Source organism: Delphinus delphis, chromosome 10 (genome assembly GCF_949987515.2).
Source record: "Delphinus delphis chromosome 10, mDelDel1.2, whole genome shotgun sequence".
In the NCBI taxonomy this organism is placed as follows: Eukaryota; Metazoa; Chordata; class Mammalia; order Artiodactyla; family Delphinidae; genus Delphinus; species Delphinus delphis.
The window spans coordinates 89,629,582-89,640,922 of record NC_082692.2 but is presented as its reverse complement, the minus strand read 5'-3'; the positions used below and the strand labels follow the sequence as shown (position 1 = coordinate 89,640,922).

General features: G+C 35.2%; 1 protein-coding gene across 1 annotated transcript in view; it reads right to left on the bottom strand.

Moving 5' to 3' along the window:
- Nucleotides 1-6,059: 6,059 nt before the first annotated feature.
- Nucleotides 6,060-11,341, bottom strand: part of CNTN6 (contactin 6) — a 232,932-nt gene continuing 227,650 nt past the window's right edge. The window contains exons 20-22 of the mRNA XM_060021501.1: nucleotides 8,809-8,921; nucleotides 7,877-8,045; nucleotides 6,060-7,018 (exon numbers count right to left, since the gene is read on the bottom strand). Coding sequence (XP_059877484.1) covers nucleotides 6,918-7,018; nucleotides 7,877-8,045; nucleotides 8,809-8,921 — 383 coding nt within the window. The 3' untranslated portion in view covers nucleotides 6,060-6,917. The remainder of the gene's footprint in view (nucleotides 7,019-7,876; nucleotides 8,046-8,808; nucleotides 8,922-11,341) is intronic.

Here is an 11,341-nt window from a genome sequence, read left to right as displayed (position 1 = left end):
GTCAATGCAGGATATTATGAATTCACCTAAAATGTTGGTGTCTCAAAATGTTTACCTTTCATACTTCCCAGTTAACTGCTTTCCCCCAGGCATGGACCTGACCTCGATCACTAATGCATGCTTTTTCAAAGTGCCATTGCAAAAAGTCAATATACTTCTGGGGAAAAAAAATCCTAAAAAAAATCGTTAGAACTTATGAAGTGCTGTTCCATCTTCAAAGTGATATATGAACATTAATTAATCACTGTCCAAGAACAGGTACCTACCCAATACAGCGTTCAGTTCCAGGAGTGACATGAGAAACCTGCAAAGATTTCAGCCTAGCATACTCCTAGTCTTTGATGGGGATGGGAGCAAAACATTTTATTACATCAGGATTTATATTTTCTCTCTCATTGAGCTGCAGCTTACTACCTTTATTTAAAGAGTCGCCATGTTTGTTTCTCTCCTGAGTTTACCTTGGACAAGAAAAGTTATCTCCTCACATATGCCTTAACAGACTATAAAGTATATGTTTTCAAAAATAGGAAATTTCAAAAATAGGAAAATAATTTGGCATTTCTGATATGTTCTCAAAAACTACTGTATTCCAAGAGTTTTACTTCATTTTATTCCTTTCAAGAATATATTATTTACCCATCAAAACCTGGAATTCAGTTTAGCTTGTTATTTTAGCCAGGCTTATAAAAGAAAAATACTTATTTTCCTGATGAAACTAAGGAAAAACAAATTGCCCCAACAGTTGGCTGTATAAATCAGTGTAGAAAGCAAAATATGTGTTTCAAGCATCATTCTCTCTGTCCAGGACAGTACCAAGAACTATGAAGTACAGAACTTTAAAAAATAATGAGGGAGACAAATTTGCCTTTTAATAAAAATTATGTTTCTTTGTCAAGACATGAAAGAAGGCCTAATAGCTACTATTTGTAATTTCATAAAAGAAAAGAAATTTTAGTGTGGAAAAGTAGAAAGCAAATAGTCTTCACATTTTAAGATAATACAACAATACAGGATTCTTATATTCTTTTTGTTGTTAATTATTTTAATAGCTGTTTTAAGAGTTAGACCAGATTTCCTAGACCTGTAAGTGCGTTTATGTACATAAACAATAATTAATTACATAGAACTCAGAACATTGGTGTTCAAGGGATACAGATAAAGATCTTGGCACACAAACTTTAGTCGATGCACCAAGTCAAACTTACTAATTTGATGGTAATGAGATAAAAGAAATAAAAGTGTTTTAAAAAGATATCATGAACACAAGTGATTTTAAGACTTTTGATTTTCTCAGAAGATAAAAGTCTTAAATAATAATAAAAATTGATTTGATTTATAGAAAGTAACCTACTCTTTTACCAAGTAAGATATTTTAAAACGGAACACATAAAGCAAGCTAGTATTCATATACAACTGCATTTCATCAAAGAGTGAACATTTCACCACAAAAAGCCAAAAAAAGTCGTAATCTCCCAATTATTTCATAAATTATTCATTATTAAAATCTCACTACACTGTGTGAGTTTTTCTCATTTTTTCACTGAACAATGAAACTTTATCACAGCCTTGCCCTTGGGAACCACTGAAATACTCCAGCAGTTCTCAGTGGAGTATGAAGATGGGCCAGAACTTTTTTTTTTATGTTTATTTTATTATTTTTTTAATACATTTATTTACTTTTGGTTGTGTTGGGTCTTCGTTGTTGTGCGCGGCCTTTTCTCTAGTTGCAGCAAGCGGGGCTACTCTGGGGCTACTTTTCGTTACGGTGCGAGGGCTTCTCATTGCGGTGGTTTCTCTTGTTGTGGAGCACAGTCTCCAGGCGCATGGGCTTCAGTAGTTGTGGCTCGTGGGCTCTAGAGTGCAGGCTCAGTAGTTGTGGCACATGGGCTTAGTTGCTCTGCAGCATGTGGGATCTTCCTGGACCAGGGCTTGAACCGGTGTCCCCTGCATTGGCAGGTGGATTCTCAACCACTGTGCCACCAGGGAAGCCCTGTCATTTTTTTTTTTTATTGATGTATAGTTGCCTTACAATGTTGTGTTAGTTTCAGCTGTACAGCAAAGTGATTCAGTTTTAAAATATTCTTTTCCATTATGGTTTATCATAGGGTATTGAATATAGTTTTCTGTGCTATACTGTAGGACCTTGTGTATCCATTCTATATATAAAAATTTACATCTGCTAACCTGAATCTTCCACTCCATCCCTCCCCCACCCCCCACCTCCTTGACAACCACGTGTTCTCTATGTCTATGATTCTGTTTCTGTTTCATAGATGGTTCATTTGTGTCATGTTTTAGATTTCACATATAAGTGATATCATATGGTCTTTCTCTGTCTTATTTCAGTCAATGTGGTAATCTCTAGTTGTATCCATGTTGTTGCAAATGGCATTATTTCATTCTTTTTTTATGGCTGAGTAATATTCCATTGTATATATGTACCACATCTTCTTTATCCATTCATCTGTCGATGCACATTTAGGTTGTTTCCATGTCTTGGCATTGTGAATAGTGCTGCTATGAGCATAGGGGTGCATGTATCATTTTGAATTATAGTTTTGTCGGATATATGCCCAGGAGTAGGATTGCTGGATCATATGGTAATTCTATTTTTAGTTTTCTGAGGAACCTTCATACTGTTTTTCACAGTGGGTGCACCAACTTACATTCCCACCAACAGTGTAGGAGGGTTCCCTTTTCTCCACACCCTCTCCAGCATTTGTTTCTGTAGACTTTTTAATGATGGCCATTCTGACCAGTGTGAGGTAGTACCTCATTGTAGTTTTGATTTGCATTTCTCTGATAATTAGAAGTGTTGAGGATCTTTTCATGTGCCTCTTGGCCATCTGTATTTCTTCTTTGGAGAAATATCTTTTGAGGTCTTCTGCCCATTTTTCGATTGGGTTGTTTGTTTTTTTGTTGTTGAGTTGTATGAGCTGTTTGTATATTTTGGAAATTAAGCCCTTGTCAGTCACATAGTTTGCAAATATTTTTTTCCCATCCTCTAGGTTGTCTTTTCATTTTGTTTATGGTGTCCTTTGCTGTGCAAAAGCTTGTGAGTTTGATTAGGTCAAGATGGGCCAGAACTTCTAAGGGTTCTTTGCCATTTGGAAAACATACTCAGTTTTATCTATTGTTTTAGTAAAGTCCAATTAAGAAAGCTCAACACAATTAGGCTAATGAAAATATAGGAAAAAAGCTGGAAAAGCCTTGCAGAGTGTTGTGTGGGTTGTGAAAGGTTATTAAAACCTGTTTTGCACTAAAAATAAATGCCACTGTGCAGCTTGATATAGAATTACAGGATTTTAAAGGAACTTGGAGATCATGTAATCCCAACATCTCATTTTACAGATGAATAAACTGAGAAGAGTGTCTCCATAACTTCATTTAAAAAGTTTTTGGGATTAGAACTGAATTATTTAAAATAATTAAAAAGAGTGCTGTGATGGTTAATTTTATGAGTCAACTTGACTGGGCCAGAAGGTGCCCAAATGTTCTGGGTGTGTCTGTGAGGGTGTTTCTGCATTTGAATCAGTAGACTGAGTGAAGCAGGTTACCCTTTTCAATTTGGATGAGTCTCATCCAATTCATTAAAAGCCTGAATAAATAAAAGGCTCAGTAGGAAAGAATTCTTTCTCTTTGCCTGAAAATCTTCCAACTGTGATATTGGTTTTCTCCTGCCTTTGCATTCAGACTCAGAATGAAAATTACACCATTGGATCTCCTGGTTTCCAGACTCAAACTGGAACTATACCATTGGCTCTCTTGGGTGTGGAATTCTTAGCCTCCAAAATTACATGCTAATTCCTTATATCACTCTCTGTCTCTCTCTCTCTGTTTCTCTCTGTGTCTGTCTCTGTCTTTCTCTCTGTCTGTGTCTTTCTCTGTCTCTCTATATACACATACATGCATACACACACACACACACACACACACACACTCCATTGGTTCTATTTCCCAGGAGAACTTGACTAATTCAAGTACTGTGTTCAGTAGAGATGTTGAAATAAACTCTTGAATTCTGGAACAGAAACAAATTAAATATGTTGTTGAATTAAATATGTAGTTCTGTAGACAATAAGGTAATAATTATGGCATACAGTGGGTGTATAAAACGTGACATCCCGAGATGGAGTACAAACTGATAACATATAGAGGCTTAAAAATAGTAGATTTACTTAAGGGAGGTCATGATTATATTATTGCATTTGGAATCTAAATTGATTCCAGGTCATCTCTCACTGCTTGCATTTGCTGTTAGTTATAGAGAGCAGGCGTGCCCTTCTATAAGCCACCTTCTGGTGTATAGTCAGAAAAGGGACACTGACCTGGAAGGATTATAATGTGGATAGTAAGAGAAGAGAGAAAATGGAGTTGAATTTGAAGTTAACATTATCTGGGCAGCCCATAGCTTTATACTGTTATATTTCCCCTGTGTCAAGTGTCCTAACTCTTATTCACTTTCATTTTCTGGCAATTTCCAGGTGCAATCACTTTTTTTTTCCTTTTCCTGTAAGAAGTATGGAAATGAGTTATCATGTTCATAACAGTGTATAACAGCAGTATACTCAATCAATAAAGGGATTCACTGGCAATCCTTCCTAAATGTCAAAGGAGTGTATACATCACAAAGAATATTTTCCTGAAATGCATTGGTGGAACCACGATTGGTTCCAGTTTTTAGTGCCATTTAGTGTTGAGTAGGGGGACTACTCATTTTTCTTGCAGCTGTTTTGGAATTTGATATAAATACAGGTTGAATATGTTTTCATAGTCTATTGAACACTTAAGTAACTTATTTCATTAGGTGTTTAATTCGTAGCAGTAGATGACAGCTGCTCTGTTGACAGCTTACAGTGTTGCTTGCAACGTGCTCAATACTTGTGTACATTATGTCCTTTAATCCTCATAAAAGTGACATGGGGACGTTAAAAGATGTGCCCAAGTCCTCACTAAGAGTAGAGATTCAAATCAATTGAGAGTCAAATCTCACACTTTTTAACATTATTGCCAAATTATATTCTGAAAAATGTAGCATGGATGGGTGAAAATATAAATAATATATTAGATATTGAATAATACAGACATTTAATACTCCAGTAATTATGAATTAAAACACACCTGCAAATAAATGTGTTGTTGAAAAGAACTGACTTTGCTTTTGGATTCTTACTCAAATGACTATGTATCTAATTCTCTTAATCGCAAAAACAAAAATCTCATACTGTATTTCATGCTCAATCTCCATTTTGGGAACCAGGACACACATCTTGTCTCTTATCAATCTGAGGAAACCATTAAGACCATGTGCCAACACTGGTGTATCTGATCAATACAAATATGTGTTGTTCAGGCAGCTGTTAATGTTAGTGTGCCAAACAGTATTTTCTGTTGTTTGTTTATTTTGCTCCATCAAAGTACAGTCAGATCTTAATGTGCAGGGATAATAAGGGTCATTGATTTGTACTGCGTGCTTGACACACTCTTCAGCAAGGAGCAAGTTCTGAACTATGGAAAGTCATTGTCCATCTGCTGTTGACTACGTCGAGTATTTTAAACAGCTCTAAAATATTTTAGAAGTGAAAATGACAGAATCCAGTTTTGAGGATTGTGTGATTTGAGAGTTGGGAGGAGAGTTCAAATATTTTCAGCATAATTTAATTAAGAGGTTGTGCCATGTTAAGAAGGCAATACTAGTGTGACCATTCCTCACTCCCAGCTTCGCAGGACATCAAACCTGATTGGCTGGGAGCTAGAGCAGGCTGACAGCAGGACAAACCCCTCAAGGCTGTTTGTGAAGGATAGATGATTACTTAGAAGAGTATGGGCTCCCTCATTAACCTTTCCTCTTCCCAGGCTGCTTTGTCCAGACTGTGCAATCCCAAGAAGTGAGACTGCTGACTTTATCAGGTACATCATAGAGAAGAGTCAACCCACAAAAATCTTTCTAAGCCTTGGATGGTATAGAATTATTTTTAATAGTTGCAGAGAAGATTGGCAAAAATATATATATATTTTTTGACCAAAATGTCAAAAACACTTTGTAAAGTAATTCCATTCCCAGATTTATTTATAATACAAAAATAAACACCACACACATTGCTAACACTTTGTAATAATTACCTGAGAATTGTTCATGCAACCTCTTCCTTGGGAGAATTCAGAATTGATTTTAAAATTAAACTTTGCTGTAAGAAATTGCTTACTGTATACAAGATTCATTAGATGTTTTTGCTGGTTCCTTTTTCCCTTCTTTTCTTTTTCTTTGCCAGAAATTTTATGCCCATGGAAATATAGGAATCTTTTTTTCTTTTTCTTTTTCTTCTTTCTTTTTTTGCCATTTTTATTACCGAACTGATAGAAAAGTGAGTTGAGAAGAACATCAAGTACATGAATATATTACTGGGTACAAATATTTCTTGTCCCAATTTGATTCAGAGATAAAACACAGCATGCTTTACAATAGCTTACATTTTTAAAGAACCCCAAGGATAAACAAATGATTTTACTTTATTTCCAACTAGGGTGAAATTTTAATTTACTGAATTAAATTGCCTGGAGCATATAGTAAATGGACATCTTAGCTATGGAAACTACAGTTTCTTTCATATTGACCATCGTCATCAAGAGAGTTATTTATAGTCTCCGTTTAAGTTACTTAAAAGCCACAGTAGTGACAACTCCATGCGTTAATTTGGCACCTTCTGAATGTGTTTAATCATGTGTGGACTTTAAAATTCCAAAGTGTTTAAAATTGTTTTATTAATGTACCATAGATATTTACAAGATTTTCATAATATACATTTTTTCTTTCCAAACAAGTCAGTTTTAAGAATGTATCTTGTAACAGGGGCTGGAGAGCTTATTTACAGAATGATTTGCATTCAAAAAAACTCAAAGATTTATTGTTTTCTTCATCATATAAGAGGCTGAATAGCAAAACAGTAAAAAATCATGATGACAATTGACAGGAAATGGATGCTAAGTTCTATGACTGAAACTCCTCTGGAACTCAAACCTGCAAAATATAAAAGTGAAACAAAATGTCTTGAGAAAAAGTAAAATTACTTGTTAGGTTAATTCTTCATGAACTAAAATGCATACTGTTATTTCTCTTTTAATAACACATTTTAGTACACTTGTTTCACTTATATTGGATTTAATTTTAGAAAGTGTATTTAACCCTCTGTCCTAGGATATCTGTTTTAAATATAAAAATAAGAAAGAAAAATGCCTAAAATTGGCCAAGTCTGACTACAGGGCAGAGTAGTATTGGCTAACGTGGCGGCTGATGACTTATACTCAGTCACAGCTTCAGGTAGATACGTGAGTGATTCTTTTAAAGAAGAAATAATAAATTATTATTACATACTAAATATGACCGATTGGTGATACCTGCTTAGGACATCATATTGAGAGGATTTGAAAGTGCTGACTCAGCTCAGTATGAATGTTGTAATCGATTAGTGATGTCCGCCATGAAAATGGGAAGAGAGGTGTTATGTACATGTGCTTCATATTTGCTGTCCTTGCTCTCAGAAGCTTCCAAGTAAGTAGCCATGGAAAAACTTTCTCGTTTTTGTTCCAGTAGAATGAAGCATATACCAATGACACACAGTTGTGAGGGTTTGTTTTTTTTTTAGATTCAAAATGAGGAAATATAAAACTGTTTGTGATTTATAAGCATGTTGTAAATCTGAGGGATTAAAGAAAGTTGACTCATCACCTCTTGCTCACAATTGAAAAGTGAAACCGTAGACCTTTTATTTTTTCACCCAACATTTAAACAAGAATTGGAAAGATTCACAGAGCCCAGATTTCATGCTGGCATCTGTCTGGATTCAAAATCTACAACAGGAATGGTAATTCAACTTACTTGACATTTTTGGAATCCTAATTTCCTCACTGCTGCTTCCATCCCCACCATCACTAACTGTTCTTATTTCAATCAAGTAGTCCTCTTCAAATGGAACCAGAAGCTCAGCAGATGTGTTGTTTGTTTCCAAAATATGAGTTTTACTCTGTCTGTTTTGCCGGTACAGAATCTGAATAAAATGGTGAATCAAGTTAAATGAACATGTTGCTTATCTAAGGTTCAGAAACTCTTATGGAACACTATAACACTACGAGCATTATACATGCTGTAATCCTTGGATGGATATATCTGGTCTGTGCCTTTTCTTTAAATTTAGTTGTTAAGAGAAAGATTTCCTTTTTGGCCAGTGCTTCTGAAATGAGAATAGATTTATCTCTATTAATTAAATAGCTTGAGGCCATTATCTTTGGAGCTTGCCGTGAAAAGTTACTGGTTAGTTTGGACCCATTTCAGTTGTCTGAATACTATATGCATTTGCCAGGAGAGGATGTTCATTACCACTGATGGAAATGGTTTGCTCTGGGTTTTTGACTATACTCTTGTTGGAGTCCTTTTATGTTGTTAAAAGATGATATCCTACTGTAGCCTAAGTTCTAGAAATTCTATTTGAATATACTTTTTGACCTCATACTCATCTCACAGTTACTATCTACGTACACCATCATTTTTTGATGGCAAGGGGAGTCACTTGAAAAAAGAATGTTGCATACTATAAAGTTTTATTTCTTAATGCTCCATGACACATTCTGACCTCACAATATAAAATTTTCCATGAAGAATTTAAAAGCAGCAATGCCAAGTATTTTCAGAACATTGAAAAAAAAAGATTCCTATATTTCCATGGGCATAAAATTTGTTTCTTATTTGGTTCTGACATTTCTGGTCCCTTAGTAAGTTAATTGATATGTTTAAAAGAAAAACAGAATACTCACCTTGTAGCCCAATACTTCAGACTCATTTTCCATGGTTTTTACATGCTCCCAGTTTAGGCATAATTTAGAGTTTGTCAGCTTCCAGGCGATGTTAGCTGGTGGTTGGCTTGGAGCTTTAAAAAGATAATCAAAGATCCAAATGAATTTAAATTAGGTCATGGTTACTATATGACCCATTGACATGAAAAGGGAAAATAAATCGTGGATAATTAGCATAGAAGGAGCTAAAATGTTTTCAGTGTCTTTTGAAATATCATATTAATTCTAATCAGAGTAAGCAAATTCATTCAAATTCCGGTCATTTGGAAATATCTCTGTGACAAACTTATGAATTAATAATGGCATGCTGGATGTCCAGTATTAATTTATTAATCACTGCTGTTGAATTTGTTTACTTTACTATATATGAATAGAGGGAGGGCTCCTTTATCTAGTGTTTAATTTGTCCGTCAATCAATAAGCATCTCAGACAAACTCAGGTGGCAAACTTTTTACATATATCAACACAAAGGTATTAATTCCTAGTAGTCATTTACTTAATAATCATGTACTAGTTAGGACTTTCACTGTAAGTAATACAACCAACTCAAGGTGTTTTAAAACAAAATATTAGGAATATACTGTAAAGGATATAGGGGACTCTCTTAGAATTCCTGGCAGAATGCAGCAGAGCCTCAGAAGGGACAAAAAATGTCCAAAAGCCAAGAAGTTCCTCTCTGTACCTCTCACAGTAGTTTTTGCTGCATGCTCATCTTGCCATAGACCATCTCTTTGTTCTTCTCAGTGAGTGTGGCAGAAATCATGACTGCTCACCTACACGTGAGGTTTGAAATTTCCTCTGTTCAGAGATAGTCCAAGCTAGAATTTCCAAGTAAAAGCTGATGATTGGCTTAATTTGGCCATATTCTATCTTAGCCCAATCAATTGTGGCTAGACAGTGAGAAAGATACATGTCACTTAATATAGATAGATCTGGTAGGAACCCTGAAGAGGAAAAATTACAAACTGGATGATCATCCCAAAAGGTGTCTACTCTAAATCCAAACTGTGCTTTTAGTTCCCTGAAATTAATGTTTTCTGGGAGAAACGTAGTGGGAAGTAAGGGAAGACGTATTTAGAATCAGCCTTCTAAATGAATGGATCTTGTTCAACTGAAAAATTTTGCATGCCGGCAAACTAGAGTCCAGGTTGGAAATCTACATCTTTAAAAGCATGCAGCTAATGAGTGGCTGATCCCAGTCAGAATCCTGGTCTCTTGATTTTTAATCTAGTTTTTCTCCATGACAGCACACTGCTTCTCAAAGATTTGAGTCCACATGATTATTTTTGAGATTTAAGAAACTGGAGACATTAAAAATAATTCAGCTGGATAGCAGAGGCAAAGATAAACTACCCAGCAAGATGTTTTTGGCATCTTATTTGAATTTGTGAGGTTGAATGAGCATAATATTTAACTCATTATAACACTGATGGAAATAGAAATTATTTCTTTTGGAATTTTGACTCAATTGCTATTTAATGTCTTATGTGCTACTGGAAGAATCACAGGGTGTCCAACATTGCATTATGATACATCTACTTGCCTTCTCCAATCCCCTGGGATATCATTCACCCAGTCACTTACACCTCATTTGGGATGTAGTGGAGAGATAAATGTTTCCCCTATGCTCTCATGGGACTCAGTTCATATTTTATTATGAACTTATCACATTGAATTATAGCTCTTCATGCTCTGTGTTTATTTAAATTTACTGAGGACATATGCCTTGTTCAACTCTGTATTCCATCATCTAGCATGGTGCTTGGCATGTAGGAGGAGACATATATTTCATATATGTTGAATAAATGACTGTGTAATAGATGGCTAAAGAAAAACTACTTGGGGTCCTGTGTGATTTTCTTGGGTCATATTAATTATGTACTGGGCTGTGGGAAGATCCATAGGTGACACAGTGTGGCCAGTCCATTCATTATGCTGTCCTATAATCAAGGCCAATTGACATGGCCAAACCTATAACAATCCACGTGAATTTATAAGACGAACATGCCAATTGGATCAACCATGTCCTAGTACATTTCTTGGCAATATAAACCCAATCATAATAAAAAGACTGAGAGTTTTGCGCTTGGTAAGAACTCAGTAAACGATTGTCAGTACGTTTATTTCTGAAGGACTGATGGCAATGATTATAGTTTTGTAACTGTTTTCCCTCAACTTATCCCAAAGTGCCTTTTCTAATCTTTTTCTCAGCTATAAAAGAGATAATATAAAAATTCTCACAAGATACCAGTTTTAATATCTAATATACTCCTGTGACTCATTTCTTTTACTTTGTTCTTTAAAACAAAGTGCTAAAATTAACAACATCATACAATCAATACAGCAAAAATATAAATTCAGTCCTTTGATGTCACTGGCAGTGATGAATTCTGAAGGTTTCATCTATTGCTGTGCCCTTTCTGTTTGTTTGCATGTTTAGATAAAAAGTACTACTTTTAACACTATGAATCCATTGATGAAGTGCCAGACTGA